This window comes from Abramis brama, assembly GCF_963993115.1.
Source record: "Abramis brama genome assembly, chromosome: 2".
NCBI classification, from domain to species: domain Eukaryota; kingdom Metazoa; phylum Chordata; class Actinopteri; order Cypriniformes; family Leuciscidae; genus Abramis; species Abramis brama.
This window is the reverse complement of record NC_139964.1, coordinates 26,533,214-26,557,824: the sequence shown is the minus strand read 5'-3', so window position 1 is coordinate 26,557,824 and position 24,611 is coordinate 26,533,214. Positions and strand designations below refer to the sequence as shown.

The 24,611-nt window shown below is 39.3% G+C and overlaps 1 protein-coding gene across 1 annotated transcript; it reads left to right on the top strand.

Annotated features, from left to right (window-relative positions):
* Window positions 1-13,975: 13,975 nt before the first annotated feature.
* On the top strand, window positions 13,976-23,574 carry LOC311077983 (uncharacterized protein; the record flags this gene model as incomplete). Its single annotated transcript, XM_084106628.1, has 7 exons — window positions 13,976-14,033; window positions 19,831-19,889; window positions 20,788-20,835; window positions 21,422-21,611; window positions 21,713-21,901; window positions 22,055-22,115; window positions 22,998-23,574. The coding sequence occupies 7 exons, from the start codon at window positions 13,976-13,978 to the stop codon at window positions 23,155-23,157; spliced, it is 765 nt and encodes a 254-aa protein (XP_083962754.1). The 3' UTR covers window positions 23,158-23,574.
* Window positions 23,575-24,611: the final 1,037 nt, after the last annotated feature.

Genomic DNA, 24,611 nt, shown 5'->3' with positions numbered 1-24,611 from the left:
GAAAATATTTAATTTCAGTCATGTTCACATAGTGAAAAATAATATTAATCTATCAAATTGTCCAGTGTTGCTTATACAGTACAGATGTTTGTTTTTTAACAATATATGAAATAATCATGACTATGCAAACTTTGCAATCAGAGAACAAAATAACTTGTAAAATAAATGGTTTAGTTTTGCTATTATAAATTGAGCATGCATGATAATATTACAGATAAATAATTTTCCTAAGTTGATTTGTATTAGGCCCATCTGTAAGATTATGCAGCAGATTTTTTTGTCTTTTTTTATCAATTTGTTTTGTGTAATATAGTGTGTCAAGTTTAAAGATGCAGAAAAGTGCCTAGATATTAAAAGTGTTATGTCATCACTCCTAATGATCACACTACAATTAAAATAAATCATTTTAATTGATGTGTAGAGATTGCAGTGTGATACTTGATTGTATAAAGTTTTAGAAAAGGTGGTTGCCACACAACTACAATCCCATTTGAACAAATTTAACCTGCATGAGCCTTTTCAGTCTGGCTTTCTTCCTCTCCACAGTACAGAGACTGCTCTTCTAAGGGGCCGATCACACCTGACGCGTTTTTCAGGTGCTAGACAACCAATGAAACAGCTGTCCTGTCAGTCAAGTAAACGTCAAATCAGCCTTTTATTACCTTTATTTACTTTCTGTTAACATTGTGTAGTTACGGTTCGTGAAGTCGTTAAGCTCCTTGTAACCCGGCGCGAGTGCACCACAAGTTTATCCTCTATCATCGCACTCTCCTGGCGTTCAAGCAACTGTAGCTTTCATCACTTAAACGGAAGGCCCGCCTCTCACTTCATTCGATTATACAGTGGAAAAAACGCGATGACGTCGGGCGCTTTTTCCGCTCTGAGTTGCTTTTTTTTCAACTTCAAAAAGGCGAGGCGCAGCGGGCGGTAAAACCAAGCAGTAACATTCTAATCTGAAAAATGAAGCCTACCCGGAAGTGCGAAAAACTGCAATGCGAGGTCCCAAAAGGGAGCAAATGTCCATAGCCCCCATGTTAAAATGTCCGTTTTCACAGCATAAATTCATGTTTTTACAGGTTGGTCCCATGGACTTTTATTGTATTTTTCGATAGGTTCCGAGTGCCTGACAACCATGAGGGCTGTGAATTTTTTTCTAACTCGTTAGTTTAGATCGTATTTAGATATAAAATGTATGACAAATAAGGGCGTGGTTAACTTTGATTGACAGCTGATAACCAGCATAGAGAATGACAACATAAGCGCCATTTTTTTACACAGTTGAAATATAATACTACTGTTTCTGTATCATGAAATGTAGTTTTAAGAGTTTTTCAGGCGAGAATAGTTGTTTAAAGCTCAAATCTGTGGTTTATTTAAAGATTTATGAAAATTTTATCCAGTTGTGAGATCCAGCGATGACCGGGCGCTCGGCGTTCATGTACCCCGTCTGGTACAGCCTTTCCTCGGCTAGTCGTTCTGAGGTTTGCCGCTGACTCTGGCGTCTCTGTAGTGGTTAAATATGAGATATAATTCGTCTTGTGTATATCTAACGGGCGATTTTTGGTCTCGTGAATCTATAATTTGTTCCCTGGCCAATCGTTTTGGCTGAGGGGAAGTTTCATAACTTTATAAGTATTTAACTTTACCGTTGTATGGTTAGACTAGAGCGCTGATGTTTGACTGAATTGTTTGCTTTATTTGTATAGCTTCTTGTACCTTTTACTTATACTTTTATAATGGCTAATATTGATAAAACTGAAATTTAACAAAAAGAGACTGGGTTGAGTTTTGTCATTTTAAATTTTAATACAACGAAGATGATCTGTAATGTTGTTTACTGCAAAATCTGTTGTTTAGTACAAATGCACATATTGCCTGGACCATATTAAAATGTTTAATGTTTTTATATTATATTTAAAACGAAAAGAGGCAGGTTTGTGTTTTATATTTTGTTTTGTTATAAATAGGCAAACGTTATATGCAGTGAATATAATCAATACGCGTTGCCTGAACCACATTTGTGTGGCTATAATGTTTAAGATTTCTTTAAATGAAAACGAAAAGAGTTAGTATGGTGTTTTATAACATATTTCGTTGCCTAAAATATACACAGAGATAACCGGAGTAGCAGAGCGAGCTGAGTGACGCGCGCTGCGTCCTTTACCCATATATGGATTGGCCAGAAGGTGGGCGGGGTTAGGATTTCCCAAGATTTTCCAAGATGGCGCCGCCCATACCCCCCATAAACGGCTTCAAAACCGTTCTTGAGAAAGTCTATGGGTGACGTCACAGACGCTTTGTCCATATTTTTTACAGTCTATGGGTAAAACGCGAGGCGCAGCAGGCGCATAAACAGCGCGCAGAACGCTCGCTGTCATAGGAAACCAATTGAAAATAGGCGCCTCTCACTGCAAAAAACGTGTCCGGTGTGATCGGCCCCTAACGGTGCGTGTCCACTACAGCGGCAAAACTCCGCTCAGTGCCGCTGGTAACGCTGTAACGTCTCCGCTTTGGGGTGTGTCTGATGCGAGTGTGTTTAATCTAAGTTTTTTTCAACACACGGACAGTATAATCATCAGCGATGCACGCGATTACATTTAGAAATAGACAAGCTTTGTTTCCAAATGCCCCAAGCAAAGATCCTTTCAATTTTATAAACTTTTACAAATCCAGCCAATATAATCACAATGAACACATCCAAAATAAAATCTATATAACAACTGCAAAGCGTCTAATTGTAAACAAAATGATTTACGCATTAAATCCAGCATAAACTCCGGAACAAATTGCATATTTTTAAACTCTCAAAACAGACGTCACATCCCGAACCTCACAGCAATTGGCTGCCGACCGCGTTTTTCGCTTGATATTTGATATTTGAGAACTGCCCAACCTTTTGACGCTCTCGGTCGCTCTTAACGCTTTCTCCGGTCCGCTGTCAATCCCAAAATGCAATGCGCGAGCGTGAAGCTCGACTTCCATAGGAATGAATTGAAAACGCTCGCTCCGCTCGCACCGTGCCAGTGGACACGCACCGTAAGAGTAGACGAGACAACGAACTCCTCCTTGCCTCTGATACTGGCGCCCTCAGCCTTTTGATCCTTTTAGATCGGAGTTCAGCTTTTGACACCGTTTGCCATTCTGTACTCCAATCTCGTCTAACTGATATTGCTATTAATGGAACTGTCCTTCAGTGGCTCAGCTCATATCTCTCAGACAGGCAATGAATCATTAGCATTAATAAACTCCAATCTTATTCAGTTGCTGTTTCCTGTGAAGTACCTCAAGGATCTGTTCTTGGTCCACTGTTGTTTTTAATCTACATGCTTCCTCTGGGTCAGATGATCCGGCACCATGGTCTTAATTTCCACAGTTATGCTGATGATACACAAATATATCTTTCTGCTCAGCCCAATTCTATTTTTCCTCCACCCTCCATTATATCCTGCTTATTTGATCTCAAAGCATGGATTGCTCAAAACGTCTTAAAACTGAATACTGAAAAAACTGAAATCCTGTTAGTTGGCTACTTGGCCCTAAATCCTTTGTCTCCTCCCAACATGAATTCTCCATTAATATTGATGGAGTCAAAGTTTATCCTTCACCTTCTATACGCAATCTTGGGATACTATTTGATTCCAAATGATGTCTTGAACCCAACATCAATCAACTTGTTAAGTCTTGTTTTTTCCATCTCCGTAATATCACCTGTGTACAACCTTTGTTAAATCTCAAAGATGCTGAAACTGTTGTCCATTCTTTTATAACCTTACATCTGGACTATTGTAACCCTTTGTTCTATGGCCTACCCACTAAAACCATTAATCGCCTTCAACTAGTTTAAAATGTAGCTGCTCATGCCCTTACATTGAACAAAAAATCAGGTCAAATCACACTCATCCTACAGCAATTGCACTGATTCCCTGTTATCTATCGCATTCACTTTAAAATACTTGTCCTAGTTATCAAGGCTTGCCATAATTGAGCACCTTGTTACCTTTCAGAATTAATACACCCATATGTCCCTGCCCTTAGGCTGAGATCAAGTTCTGAACACTTGCTTGCAGTACCTAAGTTTAAACTTTCTACTTGTAAGCCCGCGCTCAATTGGCCCAATGTAGGCATCCGGTCAGCGGGGAAGGTCTCTGCATGTTACTGTCTTTTCTCGTGGCAAAGTATTTTTGATTAAATGCAATACGTTTTCTCATATGTATTTTCTTGTTATTTCATCTGACTCCATAAATGAAAAGGTTTTATTGATATCTGTACATCATTAAATGTGAGCAAATGTTTGACCTTTCCTTTTACAACTCTTTAATGAAAATAATGTTAGAGTCCATTAGAATAAAATCAAATGTTTACAATTTATGTCAGGCAAATGTATCATGGCAATTTCATAATCAGTTCAAAGATAATCAATACAATAACATCGAATGCTCTAGAATAAAGAGAAAAGATGTGAACCTAACATTGGCCAAAAGGCCAGTTCTTCCAGTTCTTCCAGTTCTCTCTTCCAGTTCTTCCAGTTTTTCCAGTCTTACATTTCCAGTCTCTGCTCGGCAGAGACTTACAGCCCCGGCACAACATTTTCTTGGGCGGAATAATGGGATTAGTCTCGAGGACAGGATCAGGGATAGGCTTTGAGGGCTTGAGGTGGCGTAGCAGCGGCCATCATGGGCGAGGGTTCGGGTGTCGAGGCGGCCATCTTGGCCAGAGACGAGGGCTCTGGTGAGAATGCGGCCATCATGTCGGGAGACGAGGGTTCAGGCGCGGCTGACCAGGTGTGAACAGTCTCTGGCTCGGTGGGCATGACTTGAACAGTCTCTTGCTCGGTAGATATGACGTGAAGATTCTCAGGCTCGGTAGACATGACGTGAAGATTCTCAGGCTCGGTAGACACGGCGTGAAGATTCTCAGGCTCGGTAGACACGGCGTGAAGATTCTCAGGCTCGGTAGACATGACTTGAAGATTCTCAGGCTCGGTAGACATGACATTAAGATTCTCAGGCTCGGTAGACATGACATGAAGATTCTCAGGCTCGGTAGACATGACTTGAACAGTCTCTTGCTCGGTAGATATGACGTGAAGATTCTCAGGCTCGGTAGACATGACGTGAAGATTCTCAGGCTCGGTAGACACGGCGTGAAGATTCTCAGGCTCGGTAGACACGGCGTGAAGATTCTCAGGCTCGGTAGACATGACTTGAAGATTCTCAGGCTCGGTAGACATGACGTTAAGATTCTCAGGCACGGTAGACATGACATTAAGATTCTCAGGCTCGGTAGACATGACATGAAGATTCTCAGGCTCGGTAGACATGACATTAAGATTCTCAGGCTCGGTAGACATGACATGAAGATTCTCAGGCTCGGTAGACATGACATTAAGATTCTCAGGCTCGGTAGACATGAAATGTAGCTCAGATTTGGTAGATATGACGTGAAGATTCCTAGGATCGATTGATCGGGCTGGGCTCTGGAACCGGGCCATACGCTCTCCGTACACCTCACCACAGTGTCTCTCCAAGACAAGGTTGGAAGGTTGATGTATTTGTGGAAGTTCGCCCCGATCCAGAACAGGGGTTTTAGTGTCTCGTCGTCGAGGGAGCTGGTCAACGGCAACCGAACAAACTCCCTCGCAAATCTCAAAAAACTGTGGCTCTCCTGGGCCATAGCGATGAACTTTGCCCATTCATCCAACTTGTTCGGTCGGTTATTCTGTGACATTTAAGATCCAATGAATACGATGAATATAGAAAACTAACAAAGATTCTTTTAATAAGTAACGCAGAATACAATCATTAGGTGAGACAGCGTGCAAGGCACAAACAATAACCAACCACCAGGGGCCCGTTCTTCGTACGTCGCTAACTCAGTTAGCTGGATTTGATTGTTGGCGATTTGGCATGATCTTGGATTGTTTGGTTCTTTGACGCTCATCCTGGACTTGCTGTCATAGCAACAGGTGCGCAAGCTTAAACCTGCTCGGGAGCAGGCTTATTTCATGTTAACAGGATTAGACTGCGGCTTCATAAACGGAGCTGATACGGGAAGTCCAGCGCAGCGCGATAGTGCACTTTCTGAGATATATATTTTTTCTCGTGACTCGTGAGATTGTCGTTTACATTATTAATTTGTTGGAAACGCACATTTATTTTCGACTTGTCGGAGTCGGGCTTTAACTACAGCACAAACTGTTTGCATTGCCCTAAGATTATTTGCGAGTGGCTCTTTCCTTTACACTATTGGAGATGTGGAGAACTTGATGGTTCTGTCTGTCTGTCTGTCTGTCGTGTCATTCGGAGTTTACCTGGTGCTTTTAGGTTTAAAACAGTTTTAGGTTTTTTTGTGGCATTTGCAACCTACTTAAGACCCAATGTTGTAAAGCAGTTTTTTTTAAAGCAGTTTTTTTTAGGCTATCATAATTTTTTATGAAGATCATGCAATCATGACCATGCCGATTACAGTATATCACTCAGGCTTCACTAACTTGATTGGTACCATAGACTATGCTAGACCATAGACTGCCATCAAGGCCTCAATGAAGGGGATTATGTGAACAGAAAGGGGGTTCACAATGTACATGTGCAGCCCAGTTACTATTGTGATTCTTAATATTCCAGATTAGTAATATTATATCAAATAAAATAAAGGCAGTTGACTAAAATCTTCCATATCACAAATGTGAAAGCAAAATGGTCAGGATCTGTGCATGACTTAAGAATTTTCAGAGATTCACATTTATGCACATTATTTGAAAGTGGTGAGAAAAGTTCCACAATTAAATATCAAGCTCACACAGTAAATTTGAAATCCGGAAATCAACACCAATAGAGTTAATTTCAACACTTTAAAAGTGTATATATAGGAACCACCCACAAAGTGTTAGTTCAACACTTTCAAAAGTGTTGCCTCTCGCAACACCGACACAGTGTTACAATATGAACATTAAGAGAGTAAAATATTAACACCAATGCAGAGAACAACAACACTGTTACAGAGCTGGGTGCAGTTAAAATTCTACACTGTTCTGGTGTTGACCTAACAATTTTGAAAAAATGGAAATCACAATCTTCTCAACCTTATAGGAGTCAAATATTAAACCATCCTGGTGTTGATAAAACACATTTTTACAAATAAAAACAGTAAGGGAGTTACCAGTTTTTCTTATTAGTGTTCTGCATCTGCCACTTTAAAGAACTGTAAAATAAACTCTTTGAAATAAACATCACTCTATATTACTCTTTCAAACCTTTATTTCAAAACAATCCAGAAAGTTAAATTGTAACCTCATAGTATAGTAGAATCATAGTAGAATTCTGTTCATTGTAAAGTTAAAAATAAAGGCAAAATGCAAGCAGTTGTTTTAACAAACTAGTTTTTTATTAGTCTTTTAAAATAAATGATGAAGGAACAATATAGGCATTTCTGTCACCAGAATTATATGAAAGCTGCTTATTCAAATGGTCTGCAATACCTCAAGTCCTGTACATGTCAGTGAATGTAAGCTCTGTGTCAGTGAAGTTGATTCAGTACCTTCGACTTTGCAACAGTACAGCAGTGCTTGGGTCAACAACATTCAGCAGATGAAAAACAATTGCAGAATATGAGTGGATCAGTTGTGTCCAGTTGCTAACAGTAAAGTTCAGTGCATAGTTGTTTCACAGAGAAGGAAAGGCTGTGCAGATCCAACTTTCTCGAAAAATCCTGGAGTGCTGGTTCCCTAGACAACACAAAACCAGACCAATTACAATCAATACAATTTGTGTTTTATAAATACACCAAGTTTATGGTGGAAAAAGTTCAACCATCTTAGACTTTCGTGACTCAAACAAGAAACTATTTTGGTAAGATTAAGACTTGAATTTACTGATTTCCAAGTAAATTAAATACTTTATTCATCCAAAAATTTGTATTCTGTCATTAATTATTCACCCTTATGTTGTTCCAAACCAGTAAGAGTTTTGCTCATCTTCGGAACACTTCATGATGATATTTTTGTCCCTTGATCGACAGCCTATTCAACTATCACTTCCAAAGCCACGGAAAGGTATAAAGAAAATCACAAGTAATCCATGTGACTTCAGTGGTTTGACCTCAATTTTACGACTTTTTTACAACAATTTTAACTCAACTTTATTTACAAAATATTAATCTTCAATGCACAATCACACAACAACATCTGCTCTCGCATTAACAACATGCAGGTGTTGTAATTATCTCATGAACGCATGTTGGAAATTAATATTTTATAAATTAAGTGGTAAATGTTTTTTTGCTGCAAACACAGCACTTGCATAGTTTAATAAAATGTATATGTTAAACAACTGGAGTCACATGGAGTACTATAATGATGTACCTTTCTACCTTTCTGGGGCTCGAATGTGGTAGTTGCGTGGACTGTCAATGGAGGGACAGGAACCTCTCAGATTTAATTAAAAATATCTTCATTTGTGTTGTGAAGATGACAGAAAGTCTTACATGTTTGGAATGACATGAGGGTGAGTAATTAATGGCAGAATTTCCATTTGTGGGTGAACTAACCCTTTAAAGGGATAGTTCACTCAAATTAAAATTTGGTATGTTTTAGCTTACCTCAAGGGCATCCAAGATGTAGGTGTCTTTGTTTCTGCAGTAGTTTCAATGTTGATATTTTTAGGTCAAACCGTTCTTGTCTGTCAGTCGTATAATGCAGGTCTATGGTCACCACCTCAAAGAGCATGCACAGAGAAGTCCAAATTAAACAATTCCCCATCGTAAGTACATATTGATGGCCAAAGACACGAAACGAGCGGTTTGTGTGAGAAAACTAACAGTATTTATATAGTTTTTACCTCTTGTACACAACCGAGTCCAAGTGATCTGAGGGCGCATGCGCTTCCTTCTCTGGACTTCTCTGTGCATGCTCTTTGAGGTGGTGACCATAGACCTGCATTATATGACTGACAGACAAGAACGGTTTGACCTAAAAATATCAAAATTGAAACTACTGCGGAAACAAAGACACCTACATCTTGGATGCCCTTGAGGTAAGCTAAAACATACCAAAATTTAATTTCAAAGTGAACTATCCCTTTAAGAATAAATTAAGACACGCACCTTAAGAAATCTCACTAAATAGTCAGCTGCCGGAAGAATCTTTGCTCCGTTGTTGTGGCTTTGTGATGTTGGGGGCAGGTGATAGGCAGATTTTTCCCAATCAGTTGAGTCTAAAATTAAACAGCAAGAAAACATATACCTGTCAAATCATGAAAAGGTTTGAAAACTCATTTTAAGTAAAAAAAAAAAAAGAAAAGAAAAGATTTACTTTTGTAAAATAATTTGACTGGACAAATTCAAAATGAGTGTTATGAAACACAGAAAATCTACCGATTATTTTTTATGTTCGTGCCCATGATTCTCTCATACATGTATGTTATCTGTTAAATCTTACCATCACCAGGTTCTAGTCTGTCTTTAAACACCCAGCCTGCTACTCTTAGCTACTTGGTGCATCATAGAAATGCTCCTAGCAAACACAAATAGCAAAATCAATACATTTAAAGCATATCCAAACATCAACCATAAGTAAATCTGATAAATACATTTTGCATACATATTTAATCTGAAAGAATTACTTACCAATTTTAAGAAAATTGGTCCACCAAATAAGGAAATAAAGTGACAATTTCACGTGCATTGTCGGTCCGCAGTTTGTGGAGTTGTTCTTCTGTTTTTCAGGTGCGAGTTGTTCTTCTGTACGTTAGGTGTGCTGGCAAACGAGAGTAAAAGATAGTTTGAGGATAAATACATAGGCTACTTTATGATATTTGCACGTCACAAATATTATCATAAAACAATATAACATTATAAAACACGTATTGTAAATATGTTAAAACACTTACTCGGTGTTTTCACTGTTAAAAGCAAACTCCGTGTCTGCACTGCGTCACGAGTCAAAGAAGATGGAGGGCCTAACGTCAGTCTGTGAGAAAGGTTTAAGCGCACACATCACATAAATATCGTTACAAAACAATATAATGCCATGAAATACATGTTGTAAATTAGGTAAAAACACTTACTTTTGGTGTTTTCCCTGTTAACGTTACAAGCAAATCTCCTCGAAGATGTCGCCTTTGAAAAAAGTTTCGGCTCGTTTAAGCGCGCAGAGCATTTAAATATAGCTATAAATCAATATGTTATAAAATAAATATTGTAAATTAGTTAAAACACTTACTTTCGTCGTTTCCCTGTTAAAAAGCAACACCACCCTGGTCTGCTCCACATCGCGCGTCATGGAAAATGCCCCTCTGAGAACAGTTTAGCCATGCACAGCACATACATATTGTTATAAAACAATATGATGATATAAAATGCATGTATAAATGCGATAAAACACTTAATTGATGCATTGCATCGCGAGTCAAAGAAAATGGCGTCTTTGAAAAAAGTTTCAGCTCGTCTGGTCGCGCCCAGCGCATAAATGTCCCGGATGTAACTAATTACACTCTCTCGGTGTTATTAATTTAACTCCACATATTTTCACCACCCAGAGGGTGCGGTTAACACTAGCAGTGTTAATCCCTTGCAATTCAACACCAGAAAATTAACTCTTTACTCTAAAAGTCCTTAACACCAGGATTTCAACACTGGAGATTTTACTGTATTACATACACTTATGCTGATCAGAACTGCATTTTTTCATAGGTGATTATGACATGTTCCTGCCTGCAGACAGGTGTTTTATGACCCCATTCCCTGACCCAAACCAGTTACAATGTCTTCTAGAAGTGGTAAATGCTTCACTTCTCTCTGGGAGTTTTCCAAACTCCCTGAAAACTGCAGTTGTCAAGCCCCTCCTGAAAAAGAACAATCTGGATAAGACTATATTAAGCAACTATAGGCCGATCTCAAATCTTCCTTTCATAGGCAAGATCATTGAAAAAGTTGTCTTCAATCAGCTGAACAAATTCTTAAGCTCGAATGGATACTTTGACAATTTTCAATCTGGTTTCCGACCGCACCACAGCACAGAGACAGCGCTCATAAAGATAATAAACGATATTCGCTTAAATACTGATTCAGGCAAATTATCAGTGCTGGTACTACTCGACCTCAGTGCTGCATTTGACACTGTCGATCATAACATATTTCTTGGCGGGCTGGAAAACTGGGTGGGGCTTTCTGGGATAGTCCTAAAATGGTTCAGGTCATACTTAGATGGGAGAGGTTATTATGTGAGTATAGGAGATCATAAGTCTGAGTGGACATCCATGACATGCGGAGTCCCTCAAGGCTCAATTCTTGCGCCACTCCTGTTCAACCTGTATATGCTCCCAATGAGCCAAATAATGAGAAAGAACCAAATTGCTTACCACAGCTATGCAGACGACACACAGATTTACTTAGCCCTATCGCCTAACGATTACAGCCCCATTGACTCCCTGTGCCAATGCACTGATGAAGTCAACAGTTGGATGTGCCAAAACTTTCTTCAGTTAAACAAAGACAAAACTGAAGTCATTGCGTTTGGAAACAAAGATGAAGTTCTCAAGGTGAACGCATACCTTCACTCTAGGGGTCAAACAACTAAAAACAAGTCAGGAATCTTGGTGTGACACTAGAGTCAGACCTTAGTTTCAGTAGTCATGTCAAAGCAATAACTAAATCAGCATACTATCATCTGAAAAATATTGCAAGAATTAGATGCTTTGTTTCCAGACAAGACTTAGAGAAACTTGTGCATGCTTTCATCACCAGCAGGGTGGATTATTGTAATGGACTCCTCACTGGCCTTCCCAAAAAGACCATAAGACAGTTGCGGCTCATACAGAACGCTGCCGCCAGGATTCTGAGCAGAACCAGAAAATATGAACACATCACACCAGTCCTCAGGTCTTTACACTGGCTCCCAGTTAAATTTAGGATTGATTTTAAAGTATTATTACTGGTATATAAATCATTCAATGGCCTAGGACCTCAATACATTGCAGATATGCTCACTGAATATAAACCCAACAGATCACTCAGATCACTAGGATCATATCAGCTAGAAATACCAAGGGTTCACTCAAAGCATGGCGAGTCTGCTTTTAGCTATTATGCCAGCCGCAGCTGGAACCAGCTTCCAGAGGAGATCAGACGTGCTCCTACAGTAGTCACTTTCAAATCCAGACTCAAAACACTTCTGTTTAACTATGCATTTACTGAATGAGCACTGTGCCAATGTTCGTCCAACTGTTTGTACTGTACTGTGTTTTATTTTTTATTTTTCTAAACTGTTTTAATTATTCTTATTTCTTTTTATTATTTTAATTTCTTCTATGTAAAGCACTTTGAATTGCCATTGTGTATGAAATGTGCTATATAAATAAACTTGCCTTGCCTAGCCAGGACAAGGGCACACAATGAAATGAACTAAAGGGAAGATTTCAGTGTCTGAAAAGTCTGAGGGTTGCACACCTGACAGGGCCTGTGACATTGTTGCATGTGCCATATTACACAGCACTGCCAAAAAAAAAAAAAAAAACTCTTTTCATTAAATGTTTAATAAAAGACAAATATGCTTAGTTCCTTGAGTTTTATTTCAATTGTTCTTTGTAAAGAAAAGCCAGTGGTCAAGTGCCTGCAACAAGAGATATTAGACACATGCCTCATGCAACAAATAAAAAGGAAAAGTTGGCTATACACTGCCCACCTGTAGGCCTACTGTATGTCTCCTCTGTCTGTGCAGACTCTTCTGTAGATGTGGAATCCTGCAACTTATATTGCAGCCATAAAGCATACAAGTATAAATTAAGTAAAGTTATTTATGCACTTGCAGGTAGGCTAGTTCCTCCATATGACAGTTATCTGAGAGGGTTTATTCACTGTCCAGTGCAATGGAAACAAATGGACATTACAAAATCTTATACTTTCTTTCCTTTGGAAAATTAGAAAATGTCCACTTACTGCACATATTTCAGCCACCACTTTCTTGGGAACAGATACAAGTGTTGGTGTATTATGTAAAAGTGCACAAAAGAGGAAAACACAATGTCATTACAATGAACTACACACGGGGAAAAATGTGATCAATAACTCATGGCAAAATATTTTTACATTAACATAAGTTTATCAGTTTTCACTTTCACAAGTCAAGCAATTCATCATTACTCAAGATTTAACAGTTGAAAAGACTATACGGCCTTAATTTAATGCAGCAAAAAATATTTTACAGTGTAGGCCACTAAGATCTTTTCTATTTTTTTTCTCAGCCTTTTTCTTGGTTGCTTTTATAATCAGAACACCATTTATTTAACAGTGCATTTTATAGAAGAGACTATAATATAACTAAAAATTACCATTATGTAGAATATTTTTGTACTTCGCTTTTATTTGTTCCCATGTTCTCGTGTGGTGACTCTGACATTACAATGAACAAAGTAATTATGCAAATATTAAAATACAAATATATAGGCTATTAAGTGATAAAAACATCTAACATGGCCACTTCTAACGGATTTAAATTGTCTGCTACTTTTTGCCAGCCCTCTCTCCTGGCTTTTGCAGACTTTGAGGTGTTCCCAGGCGTTTTGATTAAACATTAAAATTCTGAATAAACTTTAACTATCTTGCTCTGCTGAGGAGAAAAACTGAGCCCGCTCTTTGGCCACGCTGAGCAGCCAATAGCAGCGTTGCTGATCAATGTTTCTACTATCGATACATATCCCCTTTTAACCAGCGCATGAACGCGCAATTATCTCAGATAACTCAATCCAGCGATACTAATCATATCCGGCAAGTGTGTTCGAAGAACCAAGTTAGCCAGATGATCATGATTAGCACGACGATATCATCTTAGATGTGTCATTTGATCTCGGATGTAATAAGCAACGTACGAAGAACGAGCCCCATGTCACAGGACATGAAGGGAACTTAAATACACAGATGAACAATGACGACAACAGCTGAAGACAATGATTGATGATGACGAGATGACTGGCAGGTGTGGGTAATGGTGAAGGACGTGCAGGTGTGGGCCAAGGAGGATGCTGGGAACTGTAGTGCAGACGGTGAGTAACAGATGACGATGACAGTGACAGTGAAGAAGACAACGACACTGAAAATGATCGTGATGGTGACAGCATCATGGGCCAACTTGAGTTACAAAAAGGCCCAGAGCCTTTTGCTGCATTTCATTATATAGACAGAACCTCTTTCAGATGGAAACATCTGCTAACAATGGGAATTTTCATTCAGAGTTTACACCTTTTGGAGGTAGGAGACCATTTGTCTAGAGACCTTCCTTTGTGTGCCAGTTATCTCTGAACTCTTAAAAACCTTATTACCTTTTGTTTTACTTATTTGGGAATGAGACACGTACCAGTCGCCCTGAGACATTTCAAACGATACCAAACATGTATAATACTCGATGATGATCATTAACATTAAACTATATATATTCTTGTGTGAGTTTTAGGTGATCTTAGCATGAGAGAGAAAGGGTAGGGAATAAAATGTAGATTAGGATGACTCAGAGGTGTGACTTTTGTCTCCTTAGTGCAGTGGTTCCCAAACCTGTCCTGCCGGCACCCCAACACTGCACATTTTCTTTATCTCCCTAATCAAACACACCTGATTCAACTCATCAGCTCATTAACCCATGTGATAATGAGCTGATGAGTTGAATCAGGTGTGTTTGATTAGGGAGACAAAGAAAACGTGCAGTGTTGGGGTGCCGGCAGGACAGGTTTGGGAACCACTGCCTTAGTGCACAAGGAGGAGTTCAAATGGTAATTTCCAGTAAGGTCCTTTGTCTACTCAAGGAGTGGTTGTTCCTTAAAGGGACTATGTGTAGCTTTTTAGATATTTTATTATCTAAAATCAATATTTTTATTAATAAATATGCCCTCAATGGTGTACAAATACCTCTGCCAATGATCAGACTAATCCTCGTAAACGAAGAATTTATTATCTTTATATACATGGGACGGGTAGGTCCACGGAGGCTTCCATGTAGTTCTGCCATCTTGAAAAACTATAATAGCAGAGAGGGACAAAAAGTACTAGGCCAACGCGTTTCTACAACGCATTTTCGTTCAGAACCAGCGTCACGTGACTGAAGTCAGCAGAAGCGGAGGAGCAGAGGAGCAGAGCAGTGAGAGGGGCTTGTCACTGCCCCGGCAAGTTTAAAAGGATGCACTGTACGGTTATTTATACACCGTTCATTCATACATACTGTATGCTGAGTCACAGGATGAGTCCTCGTCGTCGAAAAAGTCCAAAATAGACCGTAAAAGGAAACGTGACCGGAGATTACAAAACAAGCTTAATGTCGGGATAGCTAATAGGGATGTCCCGATCCGATCACGTGATCGGAAATCGGGCCCGATCACGTGTTTTCAGACTCGATCGGAATCGGACGTTACCTCCCGATCAGGACTCGGATATATATGTATATATATTCTCATTATTTTTTAACCCATCTATAGTTATGCGGTGGCACAGAGTTACGCTAGGTTCACACCGGACGCCGAAGCGACGCGGAAGCGGCGCGGAACGGAGGCCACTTCCTTTCGGCGCCCATGTTAACCTATGGTGTCGTTCACACCAGACGCGGAGCGCCGCAGCCGGCCCGCGCCGTGAAGCGCCAGTTTCAGCGTCTGGTCTATTTTTTGCGCGAGCCGCGAGTGATCTGCGTCCATTCTGGCAGGAAGTCACACCAAGAAACACGAGACAATCCGGTCAATTGTCAAAATATAAGCAATTTTCAAATTAAAATACCGCGAGTGACAAATGCGATCATATTTGTGTATCTAAACAGACTAGAAAGATGAAAACAAACAAAGAAAAAACGGATTAATAAAAGAAGTGTACAAACTTCTTGGTTACAGAAACATGGTGTATTCATTTTATGAGGTTATTTACTTACCCATGATGTAAAAAAACAGCTCTGAATAAACAACAACTGAGCAGAAGCGCTTGTCGACCGCCGCGGAGAATACGCGTCTGGTGTGAACAGGCAGGCGCCGGACCGCGCGTGATTTTCCGTTCCGCGTCGCTTCGGCGTCCGGTGTGAACCTAGCGTTACGCCGGTTTCACACTGCACGCGTTAGCAGAGCGTAACTGTACGTTCACACCGCCCTGCCACCGACGCCGTAGAAAGATTCGGGGACGCTCTGACGCAGATTAGAATGCGTGATTTTTTTCCTCTCAGGCGGAGGACTTCTACATTCCGATTGATTGCCGCTAGTTGCCGCCGAACCGCGTCATAGCTTATTACCATAAAGTTGACTTGATTTCAACTCCTCTCGCCGCTCTCGCCGTCCAAGACGCGCCGCGCCGCCCTCGCCGGAGCTCGCCGCCGGCTCTCATTGAAAATGAATGGCTTCCGGCCACTTTGACGCTCTCGCCGCCGGCGGTGTGAACGCACAGTAAAGGCCTCATTATACTTCTGCGTCGGACCTACGCCGGAAACTATACGCCTTAGGCAATGTGTTGGTTTTAATTTATACTTCTGTGTCGTTGTCCGCGTTGACGCGCACCTAGGGAGCATGTGAAACCCCGAGGGAGGGGTTCTGGCATACCAATCACAGCGCTTGTGTCCGCGTAGAATTGACGCGCTGTTACATTTTTGGAGAGGTGCACGTCAGGGTACGCCGTAGGGTACGCGCGCTACACACAGCCTACGACGTAGCTACGGCGGCAGTTCGACGCAGAAGTATAAAACAGGCTTAAAGCAGCGCAGGAGCAGTGCGTGGTGAGCAGGAGCAGGACACGCGCGTTTTGCTTTCACACTGGCAGCGGCTGAACCGCGGGTTGTGTACAGACAGAGTACTCTATAATGGATAAGTTGGCATTGCTTTATTTCGTTTTCAAATACATTTAAGAGAAAAGACTTGTCAAGAAGCTTATTTTATTAATAATTTCATTTAGGCTATATAACTTTTGGTTCATCTTTGTTTTTATTGTTCTGGCAACAAGTTTGTTTTTGGACATTTGTTTTCTTTTTAAATTGCTGTTGGTCATTTGATTGACTGTTTAAAACACAATAGATATCATCAATTTTGGAGCACTTTTTGGATAAAACTGCGGTGTATTTTGGCCATGATCAATGCATTGTCACTTTAATTCAGCGTAAGCGGCACAGCAAAAATAGACTTGGCGCCGAAACGATCGCGGCACTGCTGCTCTGCTCTTCTACGCACTGCCGCGCCGCCTCTGCGTGCGGTGTGAATGCTCTAATCTGTTAACATGGGCGGCGAAAAAAATACGCGCTGCACGCTCTGCTAACGCGTGCTGTGTGAAACCGGCGTAAGAGTTAGGAGTGCAGTTCCTAAAAGCATATTACTGGCTTTGCAAACACTGTGGCACTTTTATTTTTTATTTGTTTACATGCCTGCCGGGTATTTTAAGTTGAGGTGCTATTTGATTATATATTAGACTTTTTTTATATTTACTGTTGCACTAAAGTCCAAAAGTGAAGAATTTATGTTATGTATTACTTGATTGTTCAAGCTACCTCACAGAAGTGCTCTGTTTGTTAACAGAGTTGTTGAATGTTAAAATAAGGTGAATTAAATAAAAAATAAGGAACATCCTGGATCTGTTTTTTCGCTCTTCTTTATTCTTTTTTTATGTATTATAGAAGTATCGGATCGGGACTCGGTATCGGCAGATACTCAAAATCAAATGACTCGGACTCGAGGGCAAAAAAACCTGATCGGGACATCCCTAATAGCTAATGCAGGAGAAAGCTTTCAAAAGAGACGCTGAAGTTGTCTGCTTTCTTCTCGACAGGTAAGTCAATGTTACGGTCTTAATTACAAGCTTTTTTTTATTGCTTGGTTGTGTACTTTATATAGACAGTAGAACATTTATAGTTAAAAGTTAAACAGGCTCTTTGATGAATAGCAGCTATTGAGTAAAGTTAACGTTAGAAGGCTCTGATGATGATGATGATATCTAACAATGCACGTACTTCAAAAATATAACGAGTAAAGAAGGCATTACTACTAATTACCATAGTTAATGTTTTTCACAGTCAGTAATTCATACTGTAGCATTCTTTTTTTCGTTGTTTCAAGTTTCAGTTTGTTTTAAATAACAAACCTGTTCACCTGAAGAAAAACTCGAAGTGCTATTATAAGACATCCTGTCATAGCTTTTTGGTACATGGCTAATGCAACGCGCATTTGAAAAAGTGAGGCGCTGGAGAGCATTATTCGTTTGAATGCAAAATACAATTTCACCACTAGATGGGAGAAATTCCTACACACAGTCCCTTTAATCAGTTCTTCAAGTTTTTCCAGTCTTACATCCATAAATTAGGTTGGTTGATACAATTTCTTGACTAAAGCCATTGTGAGTTTCTAAAAACGGCTATTTAAATGACAGCGCTTTGCCCCTGAATCATTTTTGCACAAAAGCATAATCGTCAGGTTCACACCACCAACAGTTACACCCAAGAAAAAGAAAGTGAGGATCTATTGTGTGACAATTATATGTCTGTTGTCCATGCAACATCAGCTCCAGAAAGTCACAGCTGCAAATTAGGGATGGGCGATATGGACTTAACTATATCAGAATATTTTCTGGTATTTATTGCAATAACGATATCAATGACGATATAAATATAGTACCCTTCACAACTGTTTTTGGCTACAAAGTGAAAGCTGCATGCATTCTTGAGAGCCTCAGAAACACAAACATTGATCTAAAGTAATACGTACCCACCATCAAATAGGCTATAATATACCAATTACATAAAATAAAAAAAATATTAAAAAAACCCTGTGAAAATCCAAACACCAGCCCTTGCAGAAGTGGAAAAGTTGCAGATATATGTTTCTTCTGTAAAAGTGCAGATAATGTTTAGTGCAACTGTACTGAAAAACATCACACAATAATAATTACACACAATAATATTTCAAATCAATTACAAGTTTGAAATGTAAAAAACGAACAATAATACTGATAAGATAATGATACTTGTTACGAACTGCTCCGAGACACGAAGGTTGAGATCCAAATGCAGCTTTAATTAAGGGGCAAACCAGACACGTAATCCAATATACAGGCAATAGGTCAAAACACAGGTAGGCCATCCAAACAAACAAACAAAACAGGCAAGGGTCAGAGGCAAAAGAGTAATCCATGGAACAGACAAAAAATCCAAAAACCAAGAGACATGAAACCAGGGAAAACGCTCAGAAATGCAGTGCAACAACATACAAAACTTCACAGTGAGTGAATGAGTGAACATGGTATAAATAGGCTGAGACTAACAGGGTAATGAGACACAGGTGAATGCAATCAGTGATGATGAGTCATGGGAGTTATGGGAAAAGTAGTTTGTGAGTGAGTGATCATAGTCTGGTGTGGCGTGCCCTCTGGTGGGCACTCCAGCTGGTGACCATTACAATACTACTACGAATTCTACTACTAATAACAATATAAACTGCTCGGATGGATGAGCTGCTGGGTTCATGAATATTAATCACGTCTGTGTTTGCGCACTTGTTTCTGCTTGCTCATAAAGGCTGAATAATTCCAAATGAACTCCCTTATTTTTACAGAAAAATCCAACAAATAATATCGTTTACATGTAGCAAGTCAATTCTGCGTGGGCATCTCTCGCTCTCTCTTTGAGTGTGTGAGAAACACCAAGCACTCTCAGCAAAGCAACAGTGAGTCGGGCGCCTCACACTAGTGTTTACTGTTTACTGTGCGTCAAATACACTGTGCATTCATTGGGATGAACTGAAACAGTGCGCTTTATGGATCGCTTGACAGAGAGCGAAACTCTCAAGCGCTCAGTCAGTGTTTGGCGAGTGAAAATATATCTGTGTGTTTATATCTGTCGTTTAGCAATAAACTCCACCTCAGCTTCAAGTCCGCCTTCCACCACAGTTGTTTTCGCTCTGCACGTGAGCTGCGAATGGGTCCCTGTCAGAAGTTATAGTTTTCACTCTCTGAAATCTCAGCTTAGTCCATAGAAAAAGCTTAGCTCATGTATGCATGCAGAGTGTAGATTCCTTTGTATGTAATGCACATCTGTTATTTGTTACTGTGGACTCCAGTGTTCTACTGGAGAGATCATTCTATTGTATGCATTATAGGCCTTGCTGGACCACTAGGTTTAGAAGGAAATTTTACCGGATAATGACAATTTATAGATTTGTTATACAACGTATATGATGTCATGTATGGTTTTATTGGTTGAGATAGTGAGACTCCCCTTACAGTTTTGCTACTGTATATATTTCATATCTAGAGTTTTGTGAGTTTGACCTAGACTCCCCAGCGCTGGTTCATTGTCCATTCATATGCCTGATTAAAAGACGAAAACCGAAGGCACTTTTGTTGGAATTCTTAATTTCTAACAGTCCCAAACAGAAATACGTCATCAACTAGGCTTTACCGTTATTATTGCGAGACTAATTCTTATCATGAGTAGAATTTTTAGCGGTACATCGCAAACGATAATATGTCGCCCATCCCTACTGGAAATTATATGAAAGATACAAACTAAAATGACCTGCACGTCACATCACACCAAACACGAGCCAGTTTTCTTCATTAATATAGGAACAAGGATGTCTTAGGCACAATACATCTTTCTCAAGACGGTTGGTTTGGGTGGATGGAGAAACCTTAGGAGGAAACAAAACTCAACAGGGCGAGGCCATCTTCCCCTGGGACACATTCAGACCAAAAAATTGTAATTGTTAAATTAATCTCAGGATTAATGCTGGGATGAACCAAAAGCACAGGTGCAGCTGAGGTGGAGACGACTCTAACATATATAAGACTGATGGGTCACAGTACAGGACAGTGAAGACTGAGGAACATCTGAAGACAACAAAACATCTGGTAAGAGTCATTTTAATATGGTTCTTCCAGCAGTTTGATTGCAGGTTCTGTGATTAAACTGGTAGGGAATGCCTTGCTGGTCATTGTGACTGCAACAAATATACTGTATAGTTAATTTGGGGTTGGTAACATGTTTTAATGTTTTTGAAAGAAGTCTCTTCTGCTCACCGAGGCTACATTCATTTAATCAAAAATAATTTTGTGAAATATTATTACAATTTGAAATACGTGTTTTCTATGTGAATATATTTTTGAAATGTAATTTATTCCTGTGATCAAAGCTGAATTTTCAGCATCATTACTCCAGTCTTCAGTGTCACATGATCCTTTAGAAATCATTCTAATTTGACAACATTTCTGATTATTATCAGTGTTGAAAACAGTTGCACTTTTGATCAATCAAAACATCCTTGATGAAGTGTATATAAAATTTAAAAAAATAGTTTGTTTGTTTGCATGATCAGACTAAAATAATTAGCCATTTTAAATGGGCTACTTTGCATTACACATGTGCAACCAAATTAATATAATTATAACTAAAAATAAATTCCCATTTATCTCTGCTTTCTCTGTGTTTAACCTCCAGATATCAGAGATGAAGAGCGTTCTCCCAGTGAAGATGTTGGCGGCGTTGGCTCTGGTTCTGCTGGTGTTCAGTGCGACTGAGGGACGGATTCTCAGTAAATGTGAGCTGAAGGCTCAACTCGAGGCGGGTGAGATTCAGGTGACTGAAGCCATGGGAGACAAAATGACCGTGGATGATCTTATCGCTAGACGTGAGTAACAGATTCCCTTCTCTATCCATATTTATGTCACATGATGTGCAGATAAAAGGTTGATCAGCCTCACAACCTTTATTCCCTTTGTTCTGTGGCAGTTGTCTGCAAGGCCAATGCCTCTGGCTTCAACACCAACTTTGTCAAAGCCATCGGTGCTAGGCCTAAGATGATCAAGCCCTTTAATATCAAGTCTCGGCAGCTGTACGGCGTGTTTCAGCTCAGTGATCAGCTGGCCTGTGATTCTGGCATGATGCCGTCGCTCAATGTCTGCAACATGAGCTGCTCTGGTGAGAAAATGCCACACCAATCATAACACTATATCCTAAACAATGTTTTGTGAATTTCTGGACTCAAAAACTGCCAGATTCCTATGGCTCTCTAAGCACTCACAGTGAGCCAGTTTGAAGAAGGCTTTGACTCTTTTCTGTTTCCTCCAATAGCTTTGATTGACGATGACATCACAGATGACATCGCCTGCCTGAAGACCATGATTGACAGCATGTAAGTACTACACAGATTATTGACACTGCATTGAATGATCTAGATGTCATTTCATACCCTGAAAAACATTTTATGTAGGATTTACTTTCAAACTGATTTCACTCAGAAAATGCTAAATTTCACACATAATTAGAAAGAAATGGCAACTAACACATTCTGAAGTAGAAAGACTGAAATGGTATTTCTGTTTGATTTACAACTACAAATAAAAAGTGTTTTTGACAGTGTAGTTACTGGATGGCATTTGGGCAAAAGCGCATGCGAAGGGAAAGTTAAGTCTATAAAAATGTGCACAATATATAAACATTCAATAGAAGTATTATTACATTCATAAAAAAAATTCAGTAAACCTACACCCAAAAACTCCTCTGATATCACTCTTACACTTGCAGCGTAATTTGAAAATAATCAAATTTATGATCCTTTATATATGCAAAAAGAAGTTTGCACACTATTGTCTGTCTCTTTTTAATAATCACAATAGTGTCTGAGATTATTTTTGCATATTTATATTATTTATAATTTTGCAATCATGTAAACCCAGTGCTGTTTAAATTTGTCACATTTAAATTTGGAAATATATAGAAATAAGTGTGTGTTTTTATATATATATATATATATATATATATATATATATATATATATATATATATATATATATATATATATATATACATATATACTGTATAATATATACACACACACACACACACACAGATAGATAGATAGATAGATAGATAGATAGATAGATAGATAGATAGATAGATAGATAGATAGATAGATAGATAGATTTATTTATAATTATTTACCTCAAATATAAAGGCTTAAAAAGTAAAATCTGGCCTGAACATTCAAAGTGTGACTGTTTTTTGTGCGTTACAGGTTGAACACTATTTTGGTGAAGGAGTGTGACTCTGTGGTTCCCTCTCCTTATTTCGCTGAGTGTCTGACTAAAAAGTCAGCACGAATGGCTTCAGTTGAAATGGCTTCAGATAGCTGTATTTGTTGGCGAATATCTTTTGAACTGTGTATTTGTTGGTGAAACCACAGCGTGATTTTACTCTTCTGACCTGCTGTAAAACATTAGATTTGAACCAGTGATTTACAGAATCAATATATGAACTGACTACCATTACCTAACAACAGCACTTCTGATCAGCTGCATGATTTCTGTCAATCTAAAAACACAACAGTCTGATGTTCCCATGGCAACTGCTTTGATTGAATGGTACTGGGGTCACTATGATGGTGGTGGGACCAGTGTGAGTTTAAACAAGGCTCTGAACAGAGGGTGCTTGTGCATGAATAAACTTTATATTATCGCTGTAATACTGTAAATGTTTGGTGGCGTTTTAAATTTCTGTCAACAATTGAAATAAAACTGTCTCCGTTCCTTGAATCACACTGTGCTGATGCTGAGTGCGGTTATGGTATATGATAAAGACAATAAAGAGCTTTTAAAAATGATGGGCGCGAACGGTTCAAGTTGTTTATTGCAAACACTGTGATAGTGTGCTGAAGTACAACATGACGACAAGCACTATGACCATCCGTCACTGTCCATCAGTCTCACCCCAGTCAAAAAGCCACTTAATTATAATAGGGGACATTTTTAGTCATATATATATAAAAATTGGAAATATACTTAATGTACTTAAACAACACAGAACATCAGACATCTTCACTGATTAACCTAATAAAGTTAACCTGAGATAGCAGTATACAACTATTTTCACCACGAAAACACTCTGGTTCTCTTTGGACATTTTTTGCCTTTTTTTTTTACTTATTTTTTACTTCATCGGAATGGAACGAAACTTGGAAATGTTTTGGCACTTGCTGTGTGAAAAAAACAAACCTTGAACATATTCCATAAAAAAATAGTCACACTTGCATTGCCAATAATGACCGCATAGGAAATGAATTGTCACGTTGTCAAGAACGTAAAGAGGGCCCAAAAGCAGATCAGTAATGTTTATTCAGTCACAAAAGGAACTAAGGCAGACTGCTGATCACTGGAAAAGGTGATGCAGATCTGGAGCAAAAAACAGGTATCAAAGAAAGGAGAAAGTCTTCATTTACAGGCAAACATCTTGTGCTTGCAGCGGGAAGGCAGCGATGAGCGAAGTAGCTCCAGTCAAGATGTGAACATGAGCGAGAAGCATTCAACAATAATCTGGCAAAGAAGCCAAAAACAGGAAGGCACTAAACGGCACGAAAGACGAACACAAAGAGGAACAGGTGCGGTCTCAATCAGAGATTGCGCTAATTGTGATAGCAAACAGGTGGGAAGGATTGGAGTGGGAAGAGCGAGCGAGAGAGAGAGAGAGAGTCAAATCTAACTCATGACATTAATGGGAGACGAATTTCATCTATTGGAAACGTTTGGTACTGCGGCAAAACAAAATCTTACTGAAAGCTCATTTTATGAGATATCAACCTCAAATTTGGAACACAACTTGTCTAGATGTATTGCTTTGATTTTCTTGCAGTTAA